The sequence below is a fragment of the Epinephelus fuscoguttatus genome, linkage group LG8 (assembly GCF_011397635.1).
Source record: "Epinephelus fuscoguttatus linkage group LG8, E.fuscoguttatus.final_Chr_v1".
NCBI classification, from domain to species: Eukaryota; Metazoa; Chordata; class Actinopteri; order Perciformes; family Serranidae; genus Epinephelus; species Epinephelus fuscoguttatus.
In genome coordinates, this window is record NC_064759.1 from 22,648,988 (window position 1) to 22,674,264 (window position 25,277).

The 25,277-nt window shown below is 40.8% G+C and overlaps 3 protein-coding genes across 10 annotated transcripts; 1 reads left to right on the plus strand and 2 right to left on the minus strand.

Annotated features, from left to right (window-relative positions):
* Nucleotides 1-439: 439 nt before the first annotated feature.
* Nucleotides 440-2,706, minus strand: LOC125893286 (uncharacterized). The gene is made up of 2 exons (XM_049583865.1): nt 2,421-2,706; nt 440-1,926 (listed from the first exon to the last, which is right to left on the minus strand). The coding sequence occupies exons 1-2, from the start codon at nt 2,508-2,510 to the stop codon at nt 1,387-1,389; spliced, it is 630 nt and encodes a 209-aa protein (XP_049439822.1). The 5' UTR covers nt 2,511-2,706; the 3' UTR covers nt 440-1,386.
* Nucleotides 2,707-3,149: 443 nt separating this feature from the next.
* cep72 (centrosomal protein 72) lies at nt 3,150-10,306 on the plus strand. Of its 5 annotated transcripts, none has more exons than XM_049584021.1 (14): nt 3,150-3,249; nt 3,543-3,670; nt 3,923-4,115; nt 4,203-4,311; nt 4,670-4,821; nt 4,911-4,969; nt 5,057-5,099; nt 5,500-5,700; nt 5,815-5,990; nt 6,089-6,182; nt 6,278-6,456; nt 6,846-6,972; nt 7,065-7,176; nt 8,893-10,306. In XM_049584021.1, the coding sequence occupies exons 1-14, from the start codon at nt 3,174-3,176 to the stop codon at nt 8,951-8,953; spliced, it is 1,710 nt and encodes a 569-aa protein (XP_049439978.1). In that variant the 5' UTR covers nt 3,150-3,173; the 3' UTR covers nt 8,954-10,306. The 5 variants fall into 5 exon arrangements, with proteins under 5 accessions (XP_049439978.1, XP_049439974.1, XP_049439977.1 ...); XM_049584017.1 differs by having other exon boundaries at nt 3,163-3,249; nt 9,615-10,306; XM_049584020.1 differs by having other exon boundaries at nt 3,163-3,249; nt 5,608-5,700.
* A 55-nt stretch (nt 10,307-10,361) lies between these two features.
* On the minus strand, nt 10,362-25,012 carry LOC125893385 (tubulin polymerization-promoting protein). Of its 4 annotated transcripts, none has more exons than XM_049584023.1 (5): nt 24,795-25,012; nt 17,539-17,619; nt 16,553-16,888; nt 12,613-12,766; nt 10,362-12,529 (listed from the first exon to the last, which is right to left on the minus strand). In XM_049584023.1, exons 2-5 carry the CDS (start codon nt 17,550-17,552, stop codon nt 12,320-12,322), a joined length of 714 nt encoding a protein of 237 aa, XP_049439980.1. In that variant the 5' UTR covers nt 17,553-17,619; nt 24,795-25,012; the 3' UTR covers nt 10,362-12,319. The 4 variants fall into 4 exon arrangements, with proteins under 4 accessions (XP_049439980.1, XP_049439982.1, XP_049439981.1 ...); XM_049584025.1 differs by lacking the exon at nt 24,795-25,012 and adding an exon at nt 24,072-24,150; XM_049584024.1 differs by lacking the exon at nt 24,795-25,012 and adding an exon at nt 18,512-18,723.
* Nucleotides 25,013-25,277: the final 265 nt, after the last annotated feature.

Here is a 25,277-nt window from a genome sequence, read left to right on the forward strand (position 1 = left end):
GTTATTATTTTAATCTGTAAGACATCAGAAAATAGCTTAAAATGCCTGTTATTTCCCAGAGCCCAGGGTAAAGTCTTTAAATTGCTTGTCTTGTCTTAACAGTCTTAAAGGGACAGTTCACCCCAAAATCAAAAATACATATTTTGTGCTATTTATCAATCTAAATTGTTTTGGTGTGAGTTGCTGAGAGTTAAAGATATCGGCCATAGAGATGTCTGCCTTCTCTTGAATGTAATGGACCTAGATGGCATTCGGCTTGAGTTGCTTAAAGTGCCAAAAAAACAAACAACAACAACAACTCAACAGCAATGTCTCTTTCTGGAAATCATGTCCCAGTTACTCAAGATAATCCACAGACCTTATTTTGAGCAGTTTCATGTAGGAACTATTTTCTTTCTACCAAACTACACCTGCCAACCGAATCGCTGTGCAGAAGGAAGAGTGCATCTACTCATGGACGAGAGGGTTGGGCCCATGACAGCACGAGATGTAAACATTAATGGCGTCCTCCTCGGCTGAGCTGTAATGTTAGCTAGCTCAGTGGTACTAGGTGAGCTAGCAGCAGATGCACGCTTCCTTTTGCACCATGACACGGTTCACAAATGTAGTTCATCAGACAGAAAATAGATCCTTCATGAAACTGCTCACAACAAGGTCTGTGGATTATCTTGAGTAACCGGGTTTTAATTTCTGGAAAGAGACATTGCTGTTGAGTTTTTCAAATGTATTTATGTGGCACTTTGAGCTCCACAAGCCAAGTGTCACCTAGACACTTACATTGGAGAGAAGACAGACATCTCTACCGCTGATATCGCCAACACTCTGCAAGTCACATCACAGAAATCTAAACTGATAAATAACACTACACGTAAGAGGAAAAATATTTATTTTTAATTTTGGGTTGAGCCTTTAAACCCAGTGATATTTCATTTATAATGTTGTTAACAAAGAGAAAAGTAGCAAATCCTCAAATTTGAGAAGCTGGAGTCAGACATTTTGTGGCATTTTGCTAAATGATTAATAATTGCTCTACTTTTGACAATTATTGCCATTTATTTCTGAAGATTGATCAATTTCTTCAGCACTAGTAGACACCTAGATTACATGCATTACATTACAAGTTAAATGATACTTCGTGTATTTTATTATGTTCTTAAATATAATATGGTTTTATTATTAGTATGTTGTTGTCTGTTCTGTTGCACTATGAGCTCATCAAGGCCAGTTCCTAACAATGGTAATAAAGTTAATGCAACTCAGCTTATAAATGTCTTAAAATGCTTTTAAGTTAGGCACTTTAATTTTTTGCATAGGTCCATTTTGTAACTCCCCACCACAAGATAGTCCATTAACAGAGTCTGACTTATCATACAGATCTCTACTAATTTAAATGCCTATGTTACATCGGTCAGTCACATCCAACAGGAACTTGCTGAGGGCCTGTGTGGAGGCCCAGCAGCCAACAGACATGGATCCCTTTAAAAGCCACGTAGTGAGTTCCTCAGTATCAGCTGCAGCAATCAGTGGAACAAAAGTGTTTGCTTCCCCCCTCGGAGCCACAAGCAACGGGAGGCTGAGGGCCACACCGCCAAAGGCCCCTAAACCATTACCAGTGAACAGACACACAGTCAGGCAGCAGGACAGGGAAGACAAACTGAGGCAGCGTGTCATCAGCGGGAGAGCATCTGCTGAGAGCCAGTCACACAGTCCCAGCATCAGACAGGAGCCACACAAGAGAATATGTGCCGTGTTGTGGTCTTCACTGAGCCACAGGAAGTCAAAAGACACCAGTGCTGGGGCCAGGACCTCGCCAGCCCACTGTGCTTCTCTCTGGAGAGAGGTGAGGTACGAGCTGGAGGGATTCAAGATGGAGAGTGCTGCAGAGAGACCGAGCGCGAACAGGCCAACTGAAGGAGCCCTGTGATCCTGTAGAGACAAGTGAAAGCAGGAATTGGCACAATCACAAAGTCAGAAATCATACACACAAATTTATTAATCCATTTCCTGGGTAAAAGTAACAGAGATCTCAGCCCTGGACTGTCCTGAATACATCCATTCATTTTGTACTACAAATAGATATGGCAAGTTAGTATCAAGTGACTTAGTTCTTAATAAATAGATTAAATGGTCAATAAAATGTCAGAGAACAATTATAAAAAATGACCATTACACATATTGAAACTGCTTGTTTTTCCCAAATACTAGCTCAGTTTGCAAAAATAAAAATCATTATTATTTAAGTCAAGAAAAGGTAAGAACATCCTCACATTTGGGAAGCTGGAAGCAGGTCAAAGCTATGGATTCTTTTTCAGTAGATGGACTAAACTAATTGATTAATCGACTTATGGTTTCAGCCCAAAAAGTTAAAGTTAGCAAGTTGTAACATCACCTACACTGGCACTACACTGACTGACACCTACCTTAAAGAGTCTGTAAGAAGAGTGCAATGCTGTGGCAGACAAAATGATGTTGGAACAAGATGTTATCCACTCTGCTGAACAGGACGCCATTGATTCTGAGTGACACTCAGGTAACGGTAACGCGACCGTTACTAACGGCAACAGGGCACGTTGCTTTTAATGAACGTGTCCAAAGTTAACTACTGCAACCGTAACACATATCTGAATGTCGTACGGTATCTTAAAAAGCCTGATACACACAGAGAACAAAAGTTTGGACAGGGACACGTGCACGTTTGTTTTGACACGTGACACGTCCGGATATGGAAAGTGCGCAGGCTCCAGAAGATGCTTTCAAAGTTACTCGTAAATTTGCCACTTTGCCAACAGCCACTGTACCAGGCCAACACTTTACTAGCCAACGTTTGCTCCGTGAATCACTTGAGTTTTGCTTCTTATGTATTATTATTGTCTAAAGCGGTTTCGCTTGTTTTTGAATGAGACTGGCTCTATGAGTATTTAGTAGTGAGTATTAGTAGTTACTAATAAAAAACAGAAAGCTGTAATTACAACCCATTTACATCTGCACGACCGCCTTATCAAGGTATATGAATTAAAGGCGATGGTAGAGAATCATATCTAGCGGTGTGCTGGACGGGATTTTTGTAGGAAAAATAACCGTTGTTATTATGCAAAGTAATCTAAAACAGAGTTTAAGAGGAAGGCGTTATAACTTTTCCGACAGTACCTGAAGGCAGCAAAAGTTCGAAAAGTATGGCGGCGGAGTGTTTGACAACTATAACAGAGCAATGGATACGGGAGAGATTACAATTAAAACATCCCTGTCTCGGTAATATTATCACACGCTAAAACATACGTTATGTAGTCATAAATACCAGCTAACATTACGGGTCAAGCCGTCCAGCTTTTGTTGTGTAAAACAATTGTAGCTAGTTACTTTCCCAAGCTTTAGCATCTGCGGCTAAGCTAACAACAGCTAACATAGCTACCAGCAATAACTGTCACCTGCTGCAAACCATAGCACCTGGAGCAAATAATACAGTGCAGTCTCATTGTTATTACGTTATATATATATTATATTATGTTATTATGTCATTCTCACATGTTATTATTTTGACACAGGTGATGTCCGCTCACTGAGCCTCCCGGGGACGTATGAGGAGAAGATTAAACATCTGGGAAATGCACTTAATAACTTTGTCCGTCTGAAGTCTCTGGATCTCTCCTGCAATGCGCTTGTCTCCGTTGAAGTAGGTTCAAACTCTGGATCATGTCTTAAGCTGTAAACATGTTTGTATGAATAAAATAAAAATATAAAATAAAAATAAAAATAAAATGTTACAGTTATGGGACTGACTGAAAAAGGATAACCACTTAACATCCAGGTATCCACTTATAGCTATTCCCTTTTGTTTCCTTTGTGTTATACGTTGTTCTGAACATAGGCTATAATCTGATATTCACTGTTGTCTGACCCCTTTTAAAATCTGTTTCCTCCACAGGGGGTTCAACATTTGCAAAAGCTGGAGAGGTTGATCCTGTACTATAACTGCATACCCTCCCTTGAAGAGCTAAAAGTGCTGTATGAGTTGCCAGCTTTGAGAGAGCTGGACCTCAGGCTCAACCCTCTGACCAAAAGTTACCCACAATACCGCCTTTGTCTGGTGCATGCCATGCCTAACCTACGCAAGTTAGGTAAGATATAGCCATGTCGCTCAGACTGTGCTAATCTCATCTCATGTGAGTTTTCAGCATAACTGTTTGTCCTCTATTGCTTTCTAGATGGCTGTCAAGTCAGAGACACTGAGCGCAAAGCTGCCATAATGCAGTTCTCCTCTGACCTTCTACCTAAGCAGAAGAGCGCATCTTTGAATCAGGTTGCTGACAAAAGGTACACTGATAGTCAGATGGTTGAGTGTAGGTGTGTAGTAGTACTCGGTTTACTAATGATTTTGAGAGCGTGGGACACACACCAAACTGATTTTGGGGCTTGTTGAGGCTTGTTGGGTCTAGAATAGTGTGACGAAGCACAAAGGAGCTTTGGGAATGTTTGTATGAAGTTTGCCCATTAGATGGAGGATGTATGATCATGAATAAAGCAGCCACATACGTATCAGTGTGTTTTAAAGGACAAATGTTTTTAAGTCTCATATGACAAAAACACCAACTTAAAGTTACTTTATCAAAATAAGTTCCTTTTTATGACTTACTTGAGTTGTATTCTTCACCGTCTTGCTTGTTGTTCCCAGAAGCAGCGCTCAGAGACTGGCTTTAGTGGACCGCTTAACCAGGAGGCTCTCTCTTCGGACTGACACTGATGACATTGTGTTGAATTTTGTTGCCACAAGTCATGGAGGCCAAAGTGAGTCAAAGTCGGAGACAGTTCACAAGGAGGCAGAAGGTAAGATGTTAACGTTCAAAAGCTAATTCTAAAATAAAAACCAAAACAGTTGTATTCATGTTTTGTTTTCAAACTGTTTCCTGTCTTAGAGCCCAAAGAGGACAAATCAAAAGATTTTTCAGAACAGAGGAGTTCTACTCCAAAACAGGTGCTTTTTATTTCACTGCTGGTCAAAGAATATTATCAGTAGTGCATTTACATTCTCATACATAAAGCATGTGCTCTGTTCTTTTAGGAAACAGCAAAGTCCATCCTCAGGTATCCTTCCACAAATTATGGTAAGTTTTGCAGCTCTCTGTACAGAGAGTGAATTAGAGATAGATAGTGGTTTATTAGAAAGTTAGAGACTGCAACAGTTGATATGATGGACGTAAGACTTTGTGTTTCAATGGTAATTTTCCATACTGCAGCTCCACTTTTATGAGGTTTAAAGAAATCATGATCCGTAAAAGATTAATCAAAAAATAAGTTTAGTTAAATAGCTAGATAAAGGCAAAAAATCATCCCAGTTCTTGTCCCCTTTTCAATTGTTGAAAAAAACTACCACTAGGGGGAGACAGAAGCCAATTCTTTAATATTTCAATTAATTATTAATTCATTCTTATTTTCATTTTTAAACATGAACATTGGAGGTCAATTAATATCAGTGATTTATTATGTCATTTGTAATTTGACCAGATAACACAGAGTCCAAAGTGCCACACGTGAGAGAACCATCTCATAAAAGAAGCTGTACCTCATTTAAAGTTACAGAAAGACCAAAGGTGTCCTTTGGCCCCTATGTAGAGAAACACAGATCTGTGCCTGGAAAACAAAAGCAAAAGGAGTTCCCCAAACAAACCAGACATGCAGCCAGAGGACATTATACCCCCCATCCTGGTAAGAATAAAATGTCTGTACTTAATAAAACAGTTTGTCAGAAGTTAAACACACCCACAAATACAAAATTCCCCCTTGTTGCCATGTTGAATGTGTGTTTTCAAAATTTTACAGATCAAAGTCATAGCCATTCATTAGTTAATATCCGGCCTCCCAGTCCACGTCGTCCTGGTTTGAATTTGTCAGACCCCTCCAACCCCATCCTACATCCTCCCAGACTGACCTATTCTAGCTTCAACAAGACAGAAAGGGGCTCCAGCCTGCAGCAGCAAGGGGAAAAGAAAAAAAGGGTGAGAAGTGAACACATACTGAATTGTTATAAAGTTATCCTTTGTACTTGTAAAAATCATATTTGAGGTTGTTTTCTTTTTCTTATCTCACCTCCCAGGGTAGTTATAGGAAACCTCTGGAGATGCTCCTCAACCTCGTGGACAAACACTGGACTGGGGAGAGATCACTGCATCATAACAACAACTTCCTGTGTGAGTTTGGGAGCTTGGTTTGGGGAATATGGTATCTGATTACAGGAGCCTGAAGATAATGACCATCTTCTCATAACTTCTATTTTTGGCTCTAGCTCAGGCGGTCCAGATCCTGTCTATGATGGAAAATGATATTTCCAGTCGAGAGGCTGAGGTCAGGACCTTAAGACAGGAAACTGATGCACTGAACTTTGAAACGGCTGTACGAGAGGAAGCACACAAGACTGAAGTCCGTAACCTCTCTGCTCAGCTGGAGGAGGCTTGCAGTGCAGTTGTGAGTGGATCGACTATCGACTAATTTGCCAATTGTTTTCACAATAAATCAATTTATTATTTAGTCTATAAAATGTCAAAAATTGTAAAAAAAAAAAAAAAAAAATGCTCATCACATCCCAGAACCTAAAGTGACATCTTCAGTTTGCTTCTTTTGTCCAACCAACCGTCCAAAAACCCAAAGACTCTTCATTTATTGTCATAAATGACAAAGAAAAGCAGCAAATTTAAAAAGCTTGAATTAGCAAATGTCTGACATTTTTGCTTGACAAATTAATCGATTATCAAAATAGTTGGCAATTAATTTTCTTTCAATAGATTATTGATTAATCAGCTAATCGTTGAGGCTCTAAAGAGCAAACTGTATTTGTGGTCTCTCCTGTGACACAGGGCAAACTGAACGAGCAGTTGAGGACTGTCTTGGAGGAAAATGTTGCTCTACAGAGACAGCTCATCAAGTTAGAACGTCAGTATCTCAAGTCTATGATGAAAAGTTCACCCATTACTCAGATTAAAGGTGGGTGTAAATGCCAGTAGGTGACACAAAGGAGTTATCACTTTCACTGTTTTCCTTACAAACTCTCACACTTTGTTTTTGCACATCCTTAGAGGCTCAGACAGAAGTGGAGGAGCTGAGAAAAGAGATCGAGGGGTTGAGGGAGAAAGTCAAGGAGGCTGAGAAAGTCAAGGATTTGACAAATATGCTTCAAGAAAGCCACAGGTAAGAAGATGCATCTGGCATAGTGCTGACACTTGGTGTATAGAGTGCTGCAGGGATGACGTTTATTTGTTGGCCAACCCAGAAGTTACCTTGGTTCTGTTGACAAAAAGCCAGTGGCATTTTTCTGTTGGATTTTTGGATTATTGTAGGGGATCTCTGTGGCAAACAAAAGTTTATGATACTTACATGATTTGGTAAGCAAGTTAATCTTCACAACTGAACACCACATTTATGGGTTTTTTTTAAAGTGCAAATGCAATCATCATAAGTAAAAAGCTAATGTTAGGCTATAAATTAACTTTATTAAGGTCACGACTTCAACGTCGCTACCACAATGAGGCTGTAAAGCTGTGTTCGGCTTAATGACGTTCTGTAGTCGCCACTTGTTAGCAACCACCTTTTTAAAAACGCGTTATGGATTCAAAATTTATGAGCAGGGTATTTACTGAGGAATATGTTACAGAACAAAAAATGAAAATCTCTTAAAGGTATACTATGCAGGATTGTTGGTTACTGTTTGTAAATCTGCTTGCCAGAAAGTAAAAGTAAAAGCCAACCCCAGATTAATTCTCGTTTAGCGTTTCATCTTACTCTATTTGCATTTTTTCAGCACTATTTCTCTTGACTGCCTGCTGATTACAGTCTGGCACCTGGTCACTACATTTTTATAAAGCCCCGACCTCACCTGGCCGCTGTGGGGGTACATGCCTACAAATATCCCGAGCACAGAAAATAAACAGAAAATAATAAAATACAGGCAGAGGGCAGAATCTCTGCTGAAATATACACCACCACACACTTTTAGTGGGTCATAAGTGATGGTCGAGAGGGATTACTTCTGCATGAGTCCAAACATTTCCTTCTGAAAATCCTGCAGTTCAGTTTAGGACTAAATGTTACCATACCTTTATGCACATACTTGAGACTATGAGTGTGAGTAATGGTGCCGCCTGGGGGTTTCTGAGTGGGAACCAAAGGGTAAAGGTTAAATGGATAGAAAAGTAGGAAAAAGCAAAGGTAGATAGAAAAGTAAGAAGGAGCAGAGGGAAGGAGAGTTGTCTGTGCGGACTGAACTCTCCCTGGCCGTACTCGGCCTTACACTCTACCTCCCCCTACTCCCTCATTTTGAAGTTTAGGGAGGGTAAAAGTTTAATTGGGGTCATCAGGTGTATACCCTCCTTCACTGGTGTTTCAGTGATAGGCCCACAACACCTCCAGAGGGCTCATCAGCATCACCTAGCTTCCCAGGTGTGCCCTGCTCTGCTTTTACTCCCTCAAGCCCTGCTGTTGTTAGTGATATTTTGGGACCCAAGTGGTATCTTTCCTCATAATCCATAGCCACTGGCTTGACCCTTTAGCCCACCAGAGAGGGCTTTGATGGCCTGATGTTGGGCTTGGCCTCGAGTTCCCATTTCTTTAAGCAGCCTGGTAGTTGATCTGCCTGTGAAGCCTCTGCAGCCCACTTCCACTGGGCATAGTTCGTCTTCAAGCTTGTGTTAACTACAGACCTTATTTCACCATCTCACCAAAACCTATTCAAAAAACCCACTGACTCTGAGATGAGGGAACTGGGAGTGCTACTGCTAACTCATTTCCGGGTTTGAGGACTCATTCCTGCAGCACTCTATTCACACACCCACAACAAGGCTGTTGTCACACCTAAATCAGCCCTACTTTGTCAGTTGCTTGTGATTTGTGTCTGTGTATGTGCCGCAGGTCCCTGGTGGCTACCAACGAGTGTTTGCTCGCTGAGCTGAAGGGAAGTGGGGAATTTTAAAGAGGAATTTGAATGAGAAGATACACACTGGGATGAAAATATCAAAGCAAGGCTGTGCTGAGTGTCATATTAGCATTGCAGTCGCCGCACAAGGCCCAGCAGCTACAGACTGTTTTGAACCGTTTTTACTTTGCATCACTGCAGTATACATTTAATTTTTGTGTATATTAAGTTCCTACCCCTTTTGAAAAATGTGTTTATTATTTAAAATAAATCTGTATAGGCTGCGTTTGCTGGATGTAAACAGTGGCAAGGAAAGGCAATTCATTCAAGGAAGTTTGTGTATATGTGTGTGACAGGGCTGTTATGTTAAATGATTTTAAGAGGAAAAAATGTTAGTGAGAAGGTCATAATGTATTTCCTGGATCAGTGGCAAGATTGTGTCTCTGTTCACTGCTCTCCCCCCGTTTTTTTTTTTTGTTTGTTTTTTTTTTAGGTCATTTGTGTCTCCATCTGCTTTGTACACTGCAGTGGAATGAATGCATCCAGATTCCAGCTGCACTGTGACTTTATTTATACCTCTGCCTTCGGGCTGGAGAGCTACACATACACACACGCACTTTCCTCTCACAACAACTAATGCAAGACCTGGCAAAGGTTAGGATGTGGATGCTACTGCATAAACTGAAAGTAGCTTTTTGTTTTTATGTGAACGTTACAGGTCACTGGTCGGTGCTGCTGCTGCTGCTGCTGCTGGTGGGGAGTTTTAGTGTTCCCAAAAAAAGCCATAAGGACATAAAATATTTGACTGACACCCTGTAACCTGCCGAACAGAGGTTCTGGGGTGTGCTTTTTTTATTTTCAGTAATGCACTACAAATCATGAACACACATTAAGAGGTCTAAAGAACAAGAACGAAAACACACTGCATGCACTGGGGCACAATAGTACATTAAAAGTTATTTGAAAATGCACTGTAATAAAATAAGACAACATTGTTCCTCCACATTAAAGGTGCACAGTATTTGGCATTAAGCACAGAAAACAGATCTACTGCAGCAGACAAAAACTAACACACCGATAGCTGCTAGTTTTGCACTTGATGCACGATTCTTCATCAGCTGAGGCTACAGGTAGTGTGTGACACAAACACTGTCACTATGTTGGAAAAATATTCTACAAAAGTATATCACGTGCTCGCAGATTTCCCTTTTACCTCACACGGTATGTAAGGATACAACAGTGAAACTCTGCTTTTGTCTTCAGTTGAATTTGTGCCTTGGATAACAGTACCACACATAAAAGGTACTCTGAATCTTTACCAACAGACAAATATAATAGCATTGGAGTATAGCTGACTTTGTACGTACAAGTTGATACATATTGATTTCAAGCAAGACGAGATTTTATCATGACCCCACAATTTCATGACTTACTATTTTTTAGCGAGAAAATATTTAAGTCTGTCCAGTAGTCTGTCCTCACAGCAGTTCAGATAAGATATGACAAACTCCTACTGTCATCTATATGCTTCTGAATCAAATGCAATATACATAAACATGCACAAAGTACAGCAACACAGGAAAAAACAACATGTGAAGCCAGTGTCATAAATTAAGCCATGTGGCTATAACTTTTTAGAATATACACAATCTTACCACAAATATATTAGAACTACTGTATAGAAATCTGATGAGGAAATATAAGTACAATGTTAAAAATACAATCTTGCACAACTGAGCTCATCTGCTGTGGTTAGAGCTTCTTTCTTCAGTTGAAAATAAACCAATTTAAAATTCAAAATGCATGTTAGCAAATGGTTTGTGGTCTCAATAATGACAGGCTTTTGTATTTTTTTTTGTTGAAATGTTATAAGCAGGCATATTTAAAAGGTTTGCATGGTAGGACTTTTGTTTTTTTATGTTTTATACATTGACAAAAGCAAGAAGATATGGCAAAAATGTTCAGTCTAACAGTTAACTATGTTGTATTATAGCAAAAAGTCTAAAACAAGTTCACAAAAACTATTTTTCTTGGTTTGAGCTGAAGGCAAATTATTGAAATGACAGTGTGAGCTTATAAAATGAATAAAAAAAAAATGAACAGTAGATTTCATAAAGACTTAAATGAATGCTCCACCAACAACATGATCATTTGTATGTTATTACTCATTCCATGTTGAAACTTTTGTTTTTCTGGCATGCATCCACGGCAGAAGAAGAATCCAAAAAAAAGGCAAATTTCTTGAAGTCATAGTGGAGGAGTTCAGCAACAGCAAAACAATATCAAAACATCTGTTTACAAACTCCCACACAAGTCTCATTTATCAAGTCATATGCTCAGTACTTCCAAAACATGCATGTTCCCTAAAACCTGACTATTTAAAACACTTGTGCATAAACAGTGCAGGTGTTGAAGGTGTTTTTAGGATCCAGTGTGCAGAATTTAGGGGCATCTATTGGCAGAAATGCTATACAGTGTTCATAAAGATGTTTTCAAGAGTGTATCATCAACTTAAAATGAGAATTGTGTTTTTTCAATGCCTCAGAATAACCTGTTTTTATCTATATATGGAGCAGGACCTCTTCCATAGATTCTGTCATGTTGTTCTACAGTAGCCCAGAATGAGTCTTAATAGGGCCATTTGCAATTTGGGGCAGCCACAGTAGTTCTTCTGCACACTTGGCACATAGGAGAAGTTTTAGTTTTGAAACCTAACAGCTATATGCCACTAAATCCTTTACACTAGACCGTCTTTTTCCCCCAAATTCAACGTAACAAGGGGTGAGTAATTTACATACAAATGATCATTTTGGTGGGGAGGTAATCCTTTAACAACAGTCAACAGGTGGGGATGACAGACAACACTGAAGATGGAACAATTGAAGTTCTCAAAAGAAAGAAAACATTGATAATATCTCTGTCAAAAACGTGCCAGTTTTCACTGAAACTCTGCAAAGCAAATTAAAAATGCATCTCTACGGCTAAATATGGGAATAGAAAAAATTTCCATTTAAAAAGTGCAACGTTGTTAATTCATCAAACTGTTGTCCCACTTTTGTTTTTCTTGGCATGTTCATTGTGCTCAATAAATATTATAAGGCCCTATTATAACAACAAAGCTCCTATATTCATAGCATAGCAGTTTCTCTCGTTTGTTCTCTTCAGTGTTTGGCAGTAACTTGCAATCAGACAGGAATGTACCAGCTGGTGATGACTTTGTAAAAATAGATGTAAACAGTTTTCCAGTTCTCACACTTCTTAAAGAGAGGAACTCAAAAAACATCTCTCTCTCACACACAAACACACACGCACAAAATAGATGGGTGGGAAAATATATGAAATCCTATTCTGTTGTGCTTTCTTTGAGTACTCTTTTAATAGAAAATTATCCTAGTGGTTCATCAAATGTTTATTTCCTTGCCCTCACATGGGTTTGCCCACGGTGGGTTTATTCACTTTCTTTTCGTACGTCCCTCGATGTTTGTACCCCGAGACGTATCCGGAAGTGTCAACCACATCCACTCGTCCCGCCTTACCCTTCCCGCGGCCGGTGTCATCAAAACGCTCCTTGTGTGACCCTGTAAACTTGGTGGTGTCCGTGAGACGGCTCACTGTCGGGGACGCCACAGCTCTCTGTGAGGAAATTTAGAAAACGTTTACGTTATTTCAGTGATAGCAGATATGAAGTCAGTAATATTCACTCTTTTGAGTCTTACCGTGACTCCTGCGATGACAGGTGTCTTCCCCTCAATCAACTTGAAGACCTCTGCCTCGGCATCCTCTCCGCTCTTTTCTTTATATTTCTTCCTGGCCAGCTCTCCAAGTGCAACCTTGAACTCGTCGTATGTGATGGTGCGACAGGATTTCTTCCTGAAATGTAGGAGGAAAAGGAGCTTAAGTATGGGATAACACTTGTCACAGTATAGCACATAAAGCCCCCGCAGAAAAAATATATCTAAACTGTGTCCCCAGGGACAGAAATGCTGTATTTAGCCTTGCTTTATCAGCTTTTTCTACGGCCTCTCAGCAGAGTTTGAAAGCTCAAAATGAGAGCAGACAGTAGTGTACACAGAGCCATGTGTGATCACTTCAACATGGCAGATGTAAGCCACGGCATGGAGATGGTATCCTGCTGAGATAAACACTGAGAAAATGTTCACTGTTTGGATCCCGTCTCCTAGTACTTAACCGTCGTCTGAGCAACTCCACAGACTCTCTCTCACACACACACACACACACACACACACACACCCACACACACCTGTAGGCTGTATATGTGACTGTCTCGTCATATCATGTATCATATTGTGTCCAGCTGTATAGTTCAGCTGCAGTAGTCAGGACCTGGAGCGCTGATGTTTTTCATTCCAGCTGGGGACCTGCTGAATCCCTGTATTCCCATTAATAAGGTCAAACTGCTGTATCCACTGACAATACCGCACCGCAGATCATCATCATCAGTCATTCTCCATGTGAGAGTGCTCCGCTTGTTTAACTGGCCCTTTGCCATTAGCTTCACTTCCATGTAAAAAGTGCATAGTAACACAAACACAAACAGCCATCGCCATGGTGATAAATCACCTAAACAACAGCCTATAAACCCTGCAGTCTTCCTGGGCAACCTGCTGTCATAGCAACAACCAACAGTAAACTGGGATGTTTGGGTTTATTATTAATTTGACTCATCCAGTGAGCGGTTTTGTTTGGGCGATCCATCAGTGTTGAACATTTGAGAGCGCCATTCCTCTGCGCCTGTTCCATGCTGTCTATTGTCAGAGGGGAAAATGGACTTCCAGTTGCCGTTTCTGTCCGAGGAAGAAAACTCTGCGGCAGATCTCCCCATACTGAGCTATTAAAGTCTCCAATGTATATCAATGATTAAGCTCTGTAAATAAACTGCGAATCACAATCTAAGGAGGCTACGATAAGGTTAAGAAGGACAAAGGTTGGAGGGCGAGTGGAGCTTTATTTTATTTCTGGATACTGCGGTTGCTGCACCTGCTGTTTATTTACAGAGTTCAACCATCTGCAGTACATGATCCATATGGATGTGACACAGTAGCTGGCTGAATCTGCTTCATGATCTCCTGCACCGCCTACGATCATGTTCAGTGATGAGGAAATACAACCAAAGCCTAGAGAAGGAAGCCACCATAAGACCATGCTAGTAATTAATTAGTCCATGCCAGATTTCTACCTCATCCATAGTTCATGCTGTGGTGTTCTGGCTCCGAGCAGGCAGACAGCACAACAGAGACTCAATGTGGTGCAGCAGACCTCCACACCCACAATAACTACGAATGCAGTCAGTCGTACTGTGATTAGCCAGTGCTCATTAAGAGGTTTAATTTTTCGTGTGCAAGCAAAGAGCTTTGACACTGATTAAAGGGAAAGTGGAGATCTGCATCTCTGGCATGGCAGCCCTCCCCGCCTCGGTCATGCCTGGAGTCAGAAACCACATGAAAATGAGCCCCTCCCCCACTCTGTACCTCTTTTTATCCCGTGGCTGGCTCTGAAGTGAACATACACCACACGGTTCACAGACAGAGCGTGCAAACTAGCATCCAAGGATCCGATGTAAATATAACATTGCACAGATTCACCGTGAAAATTATGAATGACAGGGAACACGCTTGTCCCCCTTCGGTCCTAAAAGTGGCTGCACCATATTGTTTGCACATTTCAAAATATTGCTACCAATGGAGCGTCATGTAAACAAGCTTAAATCCTGCAGTCAGCTCTAACTCCCTATCTAGTATTGCCAAGAAAAATATTCTTCACAGCAGTAAACACGAACGCCCATTGCCATGCCAACTGTGAAGGTGTTGATGTGGGTGACTCAAAGTCCAGGAAAACAAAGGGACTTATTTTGCTTTAAAAATGCAAGAAGTGATGGCTGAAATAGTTAAGTTGCTTATGATCTTTTAGCAGAGAATAATCATTATTAAAATGATAAAGATGTGTAGATTACAAGTACTTGTTTTTATGCTTAGTCTGCATATTCTATTCTGCATTGTTCTGTCTTGCAGCCAAATTGTATTAAAATATCTTTGAACAGGAGGTAGTGAATGTCAGGGTTGTTTTTTGACCTATATCCTTTCGGGATGTAGAAATGCTATGGACTGTGCATGCTACAAGCTTCAAATATAGTCAGATAAGTGAGTCAGTGTAAGTCTCTAGCATCTGAAGCCACATGCATGGCCTTTGATTGGCTATAGTTGAGGACTGAATCACAGCCTTCTTTTGAGCTAACAAGTACGTTAACAAATCAAATTCAGAATAGAACACTTCCAAGATTGACACAGCATAAATCAGGAATTCAAGAATATAGCCCTTTTAGTTTCCACTGTGCTTCATGTATGTAATAGCAGTCAGTAAGTCCTAGTTTTGTGGAAACACATTCAATACTCCTGGATCTCCTTCTTTCCTGAACACTCTTCTGTTATAACGACAGGAATAACAGTTTCAAGCTGAAAAATCGCACTAAAAATCATTTTGTAAACTCTTGTATATACATGTGTACACAAAGTGACTGAGATTGAACTGTGGTTACACACCAGCAGAAGATGGAAAATCCACTAAATCAATGTGAGATTCTCACTCCTGAAGCAAGACGTGATGATGAGTGGCTTGAAGCCATCCTCTTCTATTTCAGTGCTGTCTCGCAGAATAATCTTTATTCACAACATTCAACCATAATAATAATAAAAAAAAAAATCCTAGCTGCTTTGTGCATGAATGAAGAGCATCAAAATAATCATGCACAAAACCCATACAAACCCACACTGTAAAAGCCTTTCCTACCAGCTTTATAAGTGTCAATTGGGATACAACTGTTAGTGTCTTACAGTATGTGGCCAGCACTATACCAATACCAACACTTCATCTATCAATGTTATAAGCCCAAATACACTCACAATACTTGATAACTATAAACACAACACAGATTTTCTTCTTTGGTGAAATATTATTGACGTCACAGCTTATTAGACTCTACTTCACTTAAATCAAAAACTAAAGGATGATTCAATCTGGCCGGAGGAGATACAGGATGAGCCATCCTGGCCTCTTGCTTCTGACAGACAGAAAAGCCAACTTAATAAAAGAAACAAAGGCATCTTCAAAAACACGGCCTGAAAACACGGAATTCAGTAACAGCTAACATATGTGCTGGGGAGTTGACTGTTTCATGCAAATGCTACTTTCAGTTTGACAAACATTGTTTGCTTGAAGGTTCATTGGTGCGGCCACTTATGAAACATTTGACACCTTAATGAGGTGTTATAAATAAGGCCTTGACTGCATGCTAAAGATGACGCCACTGATTAAATTATATGAGCACTAATGACACACAATAGGAACATTCCCACAGCGCAGTCTGGAGACAGTTTTCCTCTCCATGTCTGTGTTCGTGCAACCAAAATGCTACCATGCTTGCACCACTTTAGTGGCCTTTTGGGCATGCTGATCTGTGTGACTAAGCCTGTAGTCATCTCTGCAACAGTAAAGTAACACTGTGTAGCCAAACAACACAATCCTGTAGTGGCACGCCTGATACAAGATCGTAGCTGGCTCAGATGTTGGCAGGTTAATTAAAGGCAAGAGACATTTAAAGTAGCTCAAATGGGCTCAAACTGACAGTGTCGACTTTCTTACTTGACTTTGCTGAAGACAATGTCCACGTCAGTGAGGGTGATGTTCTTGCCGTCGATTACGCCGCAGTCCTTGCAGAGCTTGGACCAGTTCTTGCCGTGCATTTCCTTGCCTGTAGCACGAGTGTCGCCGTGGATGGCGAAGCGGCGAAACGACTCCTCCAAAGCAGTTAACTCCACCGGTGTGGACGAGCCCATACCTCCATCGCTGGTCCCATTGGACTCAGTTGAAAGCCTCTTGGACAACCGGTCTTTAGACTGTTCACTGTGCGGCCGTAAAGGGACCGAGGTCATGTTGGGATGCTTGGCTGTCTGGACTTTAAAGTCATCTATGTTGTCTCTGAGAGGAGAGAAAAATACATCATCTGATCATCCATGTGATGTAAGAGGTGTACATGGCAGTTTACAGTTGACATAATATAATAGAAAATGTAACACCACTCCTGAAGCCACTCCTTTGGACCACACAACTGAACATTCAGAATTCAAGAGCTCCTACTGTGTGTACATAAACAACTTTAAAGATTTCTTATCAAGATTTACAGGAAAAACTAACGGAGTTCAACAGATACGAGAGAGAGGGTGATTTTATCACAGCCTGCACACCAAAGAGGAAGAAGAGGGTTTTTGGCAGAAATACATCTGATCTAACCCTGCTCTGCAAGACTGTTCAACCGACAGTCTCCTAACAGGGCGTCATGCCTTAAGGTCAAGACACAGCTTGCTTAATTGTCTTTGGCTGTTCCTTTTTTGTGAGGTACTTCTGTTTTACAGGGCACGATCATATCTCCAGAGGTGTGTTTCTGTGCTCACACTGCCTGTGAATGGGCAGATGTCTTTGCATGTTCTGGCACAGAGTCGAAGGATATAAATAGATCTCTGAGGAATTCAAAAGGCGCACAAATCAAGAACCAAGAGAGCAGATGGATATTTGAACTAACACACAAAATGTGAGGTGAAGGCTCGTACCGTGACTTCTAAAAAACTTACTTTTGGTCTGCCATGCTTGTGCGGGAATTTGGTTCCTTCTGTGCAGTGCTCGGATTAGCTGACTTTTGTTTTCTCTTTGTGCTGTGGAGGAGATGAGAATGGGGGTGAATACTGTGAGAGGATGTGTCTGCACATACGTGAGTAAACAAAAGAATAAAATGAAAACCATGAATGCAGCATCACAACAAAAAGTAGCCTATGATAGTCCACTCTTGTCCTCATCAATCTTCATTAATTGTCAGATAAAAACACAATTACTTATGACATAATGTCTAATCCAGTCTGACACACAAAGACAGAGCTACATTTAAGGAAACTCTTCAGAGAGGAGTGAATAATAACCACAGCTTCTAAAGGAACAAGACAGATCCTCGTCATCATCGTTAACACCAAATTACTTCCAGATAACGTCTGCGTGTTAGTTTGTTGTGACACATCTTTAAAGGTTGGATTTGCACGCTGAGCAACGACTTCACCTCCCCCTGTTGTTTGAGATGATTTCATTCAGCCTGAGTTAAGGAATTCCTCTCTGAGCACATCATCATCTGGACTTGCATCTCTATATACAGAGCAGCAGCATTTCATCTTCTCATCTGAACCATATTTAAAGTGCTCAGATAAGTCATTATTCATTAAGATCACATTACTGCCACACAGAACAGCAAAAAGCCCCTCTTCTATTTCTATTATGACAATGTAACCCTGAAGTATATCTGTAGCAAGTGATGGCGCTCTGCTCACCTTTCAGCTGTTCCCATACTTAGCTCAGCATCCTTAACAGATGTGTGTTGCCATGGCAAAATACACCCCAACAAAGCCTCTAAAACCAGTAGTTGCTAAGGTTTCAACAAGATAAAATCAAGATGCAAACCGGAGAGAGCTGCTGCGTCCCGTGGCCCAAACCGTCCAACTGCTCCAGCTAGCAAAGTTTCAAGCATGTCCTTCAACTTGCCAATAAAGTGCTTTCACTCACCCCCAGTGGCACCATGTGAAGTGGAGGGTTTTGTTTCCACGACCCCGTGGCCAACAATGACAAATGTGACCTTGCTAAGTACAGTCGACACTTAAATGAGTACAAAAGGACCAAGATTGACACAGCATAAAGCCATTATAAGCAGGATGTCAATTCTTAGGGGGAAAAAAGACGAGATTATTAATGTCTATGAATAATGGCATTCAGAGGAGCAGACACTGGGAACCCATTGTCCCAACGCTGGTGGCTTCTGTCTGACCCATGCCTATTTCTTCACACATACACGCATGGTGACATCGCAGAGTACCACTATTGATGGCAGGGGGCTTTTGTAGTCATATGTCATCCAGGACTCAGGCCAAGACAGTCGACATAGAGTTATTGAGGTTAGAGTGTCTATGGTTTATTTCTCAAATATACATACCAATAAGGTACACATGTAAAATATATATATACAGTTGTTAATGGATAATCTGATAAAGCCATTTGATACCCTTGTCCACAATATCACAAGGTCCAATATGGTCCCTAACAATATTGATCCGACGGAAACAGGTGGTGCTTCTTCTTCTCGTTTTGTTTTAATAGCGGATCGTAACCATAGCTTAGAGAAATGCTTACTGCCACCAAAGGTACCGTAGTACGCAGCATGAGCTATATCAGTGTACTCATATACAAGTGACCAGTACTCCGGGCCAGTATAAACTACCTTGCAGGCCGGATTGAATAGCCAGGCTGTATACTTATTAAAGAAAAAGAAAAAAAATAGCCTCAAAAGTTATTTAAAATGTATTTGATATACTACACAGTAGTGCTGTCAAAAATATTGATTTATGACACATATCAGATATGAGTATTTTAAATGGTTTCAGTACTCATTTTTCGCAGTATCGATACACTGTTCATTACCAGCTGCGCTTTCTCAATCTCTGTTAGTGTTAATATTTACAACAGTCATGCTAATGTTTTCTGCTACTAAAGAAGAAAAGAAAAGTTGTTTTTTATCACATCACAGTCTTGTTATATTTATCTATTAATAAACATTGTAAATTTTATACACTCAATGTTATTTTTCCCCTGTGGTGTTAAAATTGGTGTCTAATACTGACATTTTTCAAAGGATTGTATTGAGGTTAACAATTTTAGTGTCGTAACAACACTGCAATGCAGCCCTTACAATCGTGCCACACGTTAGAATAGCTCAAACAATGAGATCAGTGCCATCATATAGCCCTACTTGTATTCAAAAATATACACACACATAATATGTGTTTTGTTCTTTTTTACATGGTACTGATACAATCTTATCAAGGACTGCAAATAACAACTTACTTTAAACACTGGTTAATCTGTTATTTTTTTTTAAATAAAATTGCTCACTAATTTAATCTATAAAATGTCAACCAACAATCCAATATCCAAAAGATATTTAATTTAAGGTAATATAAATCAGTGGTTGCCAAATAGTGGGGTCATGGTCCAGAAGTGGGTGGCAGGTCCACTCTGAATGGAGCGCAAGTGACTCACGAATGCTTCAAGTTTGTTCAACACATTTTATTTTGAAGTAAAGCAAATTTCTCAATCAGAGCGTTTATTTTGAAGTGCCATTTCCCACTGCGGAGTAATGAATAATGGAAATGGACAGCTACTTAAAAGAGACAGCAAACTAGCTCATTGACATAGCCAAATCCAAGTATGATGTCACTCAATACATTAAACTGTGCGGACCTTGAACTAATGACTACAGAGAAATCTGGACCCCATGGCTGGAACCACTGATATAAAACATAACAGCAGCAAATTGTCACATTTAAAAGGCTTGAACCAGAGAGTGTTTGTCATGATGAAAGACTTAAATGATTAATCATCACAACTGTTGGCAATTCATTTTCTGTAGATGGAAAAATCAATTAATCATCTATGTGTTTCAGCTTTAATTACATCACATTCACTTTAGATCACCCCACACATTGGGTTTTTTAATCTAACAGTTCTGGTTTAATGATATGTTTATATGGAGGATTAACTCATTTATATTCAATACTGCAATGCAAAGTAAACATTTTATTACACTTGATAACGTACAGATTGAAAGCTGCTGGGATTCCATGTGATGCCCACACTGAGTCTTCATTATTATTTACTTTCAGTGGGGATCCACATCACTTCAAATAGAGAAGGTACTGGGAGTGTGTTATCCTTTGTGCTTTGATGACAGCAGCAAAATCAGTGTGAAACAAAGGAATCTTTTCAATCTCCTCCAATTTATAGTCAGTAGTTTCAAGTGTCTGAGTCCTCAGCACAACGAGCCTCCTCAAACCACATCATGTTCAATACATGAGAGAGAGAGAGAGAGAGGTCATTAACACAGTTCAGCAGCCTGAAGTAGAACACATACAGAGATGAAAGGAAACGCAGTGCTGTGACCGAGCTTTTTTTAATTCTATCATTATAGACTGTAGACAGTATGTGGTAAAGATGATTTGGTACAGTGATGCTGGACTTTACCAGCCGAATCACTACTCTAATATATAAAAATCAGACAAATACAGCCATCATTGTAGATCAGTTTTGTCCTGCGCCTTTTTTTCTGCCCCACTTTGCCACATACAAACGAGAAGCCATTTGGTTAAGGGCAGATCTCCAGAGACAAATCTGTGACTGGATGACAGCATGCTTACATACACTCGCCTTCTGGCAATACACTGCACAGATGAGTGCTTTAACCATAAATTGACCCATTTCAAACTGCATCTATTCATAGCAACAATACACAGCCATGGCTGGAACATTCTATTCATTCCCAAGGGAGGAGATCAGCCGGTACACAACATGCAGGCTGAGATAACCAAAAAAAACAACATTTTTGGTTCTAGTTTGGCAGATGGTGTTTAAGTCACAAAATGATGGCACTGTTGTCAGAGTGATGTGAGTGTGTGTGTGTGTGTGTGTGTGTGTGTGTGTGTGTGAGAGAGAGAGGCTGTTCAGCAGAGGCCTACAACTCCGTCATGCCATCGTGGTGAGTGGGCATGCAGGGAACCCATCTGCTTTCTATCTAGATCAGTGTCCTCTCCAGGCAGCTGCTTAGGAATGTGACGGTGTCAGTCAATCACAAGGTAAAACAGACACTGTCCCTACTACACTGAAACCCCCAGTGTGCTCAAGACTACCTCCATATAGCACACGTCTGCTATGTACACTCCTCTGTGCCACACCTCCATTATTGCCTGAAAACCATTACAGGACCAGCAGTGTGTAGGATTTAGTGGGATATATTGGCAGCAATGAAATATAATTTTCATAACTAGGTTTTCACCTCAAACTAAGAAAAATTGTGTTTTCATTAGTTTAGAATGAGCCCTTTGTGTATACATAGGGAGCAGGTCCTCTTTCACAGTCATGGCTAGATGGTAACCCTACATATGCAAGATGGTATGACAACATTGTGGTCAAGGTGTGGTTGGGTTTGGGCACAAAAAGCACTTGGTTAGGGTTTGGAAAGGAAATGGTTTAGGCTAAAAGGATTACTAAAAACATGGAACATGAAATCTCGCTTGAGTTTACATGAATCTGACAACTGAAGTCTGGACATTTTCTTAAGTTCCTCTTTCACATATGTAGAGCAGAAAAAGTCACCAGTTTGTAATCCGGTCGTCAACAGCAATCTCTTGCTGTTGCTTGAATTTGTCTGACGATTTCAGCTTCATCTCTTAACTGACAGAAGTTCCCAAATCTTGTCATTTCTCCAGTTAGACTTATCTGTTGCCGTCTTAGAATATGTCTTTATGTTGCTGTCTTTATGTAAATGACCCCTCTTCTTTACCCTCAGATGTTTAATTTATTCCAGTTTCGCCCAAGCTGCTGATATAAACTTCCTCACCACACCCACTCACTTGCTGTGAATCCTCTGGACAATTACCTGCTCTATTCACACATGTGCTCAATTGGACATTACACAGACTTTGTACTAGGCAGCTTGTAGGATTAAGTCTGTCCAATATGCGGTCCAACTGATTCTGACATTTGCGTTCTCACATACACCTCCTCCAGGTAATACCTACATAATATCAGGTTTGCAGTGCATGTGTGAAAGGGGTTTGGGGCTTCCATCTAGACATGACCTTCTTCCATGGAGTCCACCATGTTGCACTGCCACTGCAATTGCCAATCCAATATTGTGCATCCCTATTAGTTAGTGAACTTGTGGGGTTCATGGTGGTCTCAGTGTCCCTGGTTTGATTCCAACATTTGCCCTCTTTGCATCTACACTGTTAACTATCTAACTAAAGGCAAAAAATATAACTAGCCTCTAGTGCATCGTGCGTACTACTCTGTGTCTGAAAATAGTCCTCAACAAACGCCCTACTTACTCATGTTTGAGTAATGTTAAACTGCAATTGTTTCAGGGCATGTGGCACTTTTTTTACTTCATTTTTGACATAAAAAAAAAAAGATTTATGTCTCCTTTAATGGGTTTAGAACTGATTGCCACACACAGCATGTGGAAGTAAAACAGTAAGAAATGGATAAGCGCATTGTTGGTTTTGGTCTTATCATGGAATTTGTTATGGAAGCACTATCCTTCAACATGGTCTCAACATTGTTTCAGGATTGCACCATCTGACACCAATAAATACAGCTCCTTAACCATTTCCCAGTTTGGCCACAGTCCTCCACCCTCACTCCGCCCCCCCGAAAAACACAAGGAGAGCGGGCATGACATCAGCATGCTACAGCCCGCATCTGAGGTCACCACCATGCTGTCTCTGTCAGTCCTCGCCTCCCTCAACCCGTTAACTGCTCTGTGAGTCAAAGATCTTGGCAAGCATTGTGCAGTAGAAAAACAAGATGTTTGAAACAAGCTACAGTGGTTATTGTTGGCAGCAGCAGCAAGCCAAATAGAGGTATAAGGCAGTGTAAAGACAGCTCAGGGGTCCTTATGCAACCCCACATTTGTGAGGAATACATGATGCCAGAGACAGCATAAGTGTCCCTGACATGGCTCAGATGGCGAGAGGCCTGTTGAGCCAGCAGCAAATTAGCTCCAAGTCCAGTTTAAGGTTTTTAGAAGCCAGACGGTGTTGTGTAATGCCTCAATTACTTAAAATAAGTCACATTAAAGTCTTTGTAATGTCATAGAAATGCCATCTAGTGTTTTTGTGACTTTCTTATCTGGCTACCACACAGATTGAAAGCAGTGGGACACACAATGGCTACTATTCTCTATAATGTTAAGGTCAGCGTGAAAAAATACGTTCGCCCTTTGGGTTAGTGTAGTAAACAAAATGCTGTCGGACTGCAACACTATATTTTGCCCCAAAGCACTCCCTTTATTTTGTAAACCTGACCTGAATTTGAGTCATCACAAACAAAAATAGGGTAATTCACACTCTGAGGTTAACTGTTCATGACAGAACCCAAAGGCTCTCGGACCAATGCAATGAAATCTGGGACAAACTCAGTGACTATATCTTCCTCTCATGCATACCTAATTCAACCTATAGGGAGAATGCAGCTACAAACCCATTCATCAAGAGGAGGTAAACATAGGCTCCATTACCTTCCATAGGTGCACTGTCTTTGTATGTCTTCATATTCATGTTCATTGCCCCTGAAGAGCTCAACTCACAGAGAATCAGGAAGCTAATAAAACAGGGCATACATCTTCTTTCTTTCATGCGTAATTATGTAACTACCTTCATGCAACCCAGCAGCTTGGCATGAAAGCTGCAACCACAGGCCAAATGCATTGTCAATCATCCTTTATGACCAATAACGGTGCTTATTGGACTTCACTCTGGCTCTCACTGAGCCCGCGTTTACAAGATAAACAGAGGAGAAAGCGCTGGTGTTGATGTTACTGAACATGGCTGCAGCTGCTGCTCAAACCACTGTGTCTGAGCGAAACATGTTACATAAACTTGATTCACACAGAGTCCACGTGATGTGTTTGTTATTGTCAGCCCCTGGTGCATGTCTGCCAATGCAGAACAAGACATCAAAGGTAAATAAGCTTTTCAAAATTGACCTAAGTGTGTGTAGAGCGTGCTGCCACACATCTTTACAGCTTTACAGGCATGTTATGCTGCAGATTCAGTGCAGAGGAAGCATGCAGGGACATGTAAACAATAGGTAGCACCTTTAAGGATCAGCTGAATTTGCGTGGGCTGGCATACAGTCATCGAAATCTTCATTTGCCATGTTATGAAAACATGCAGCTCGTGCCATGAGCCAAAACAAGCAAAAAATGCAAGAAGTGGTGCAATAATTCAGTTTTAATCACCTGGTGATGTAATCCCCCTCCTCCTCGTCGTCGTCAAGTTCACAAAACCATAATTGCACGTCGCGGAGTCTTGAAGTCTCTTTCCTCCCCGCTGCCTGAGCTCAATTCTGCCTGACGGTTCAGTCCCTCTGAGATGCTGAAGAGAAACCGGTCCGCTGATTGGCTGCCACAGTGTGCGACGAGCTGTTTTTTTTTTTTCTTGCCTCGGTGTTGTTGGCTGTGATGGTGCCACAGTGCTCAGTGGAGCGCGCATAAACAAGCAGTAGGAGCTTGGAGCATCTTTTTTTCGGTGCTCTGGGAGGCGGAGATGGAGGATGTAAACAAAAGGACGTGGATGGTTTTATATGGAGGGTCATTACTGCTTCATTAATAAACAACCAATGTGAATCATGAGACACAGAGGAGGGAAATGAGAGGCCAATGGTCACATACAGTAGCAATAAACCCTGAGTGCACCCTGACAAGCACAGGATGTCTTAGCGT

Coding starts and splice junctions, on each gene's coding strand:
- LOC125893286 (XM_049583865.1), bottom strand. CDS start 2,510: ATGGCGTCCTGTTCAGCAGAGTGGATAACATCTTGTTCCAACATCATT. Junction 1,927..2,420: donor CTTCTTACAGACTCTTTAAG/GTAGGTGTCAGT, acceptor TTGTCTCTACAG/GATCACAGGGCTCCTTCAGT.
- cep72 (XM_049584021.1), top strand. CDS start 3,174: ATGGCGGCGGAGTGTTTGACAACTATAACAGAGCAATGGATACGGGAG. Junction 6,457..6,845: donor AGGAGGCTTGCAGTGCAGTT/GTGAGTGGATCG, acceptor CCTGTGACACAG/GGCAAACTGAACGAGCAGTT. Junction 6,973..7,064: donor ACCCATTACTCAGATTAAAG/GTGGGTGTAAAT, acceptor GCACATCCTTAG/AGGCTCAGACAGAAGTGGAG.
- LOC125893385 (XM_049584022.1), bottom strand. Junction 16,889..17,538: donor ACAAGCATGGCAGACCAAAA/GTAAGTTTTTTA, acceptor CTCTCCTCTCAG/AGACAACATAGATGACTTTA. Junction 12,767..16,552: donor ATTGTCTTCAGCAAAGTCAA/GTAAGAAAGTCG, acceptor CCTACATTTCAG/GAAGAAATCCTGTCGCACCA.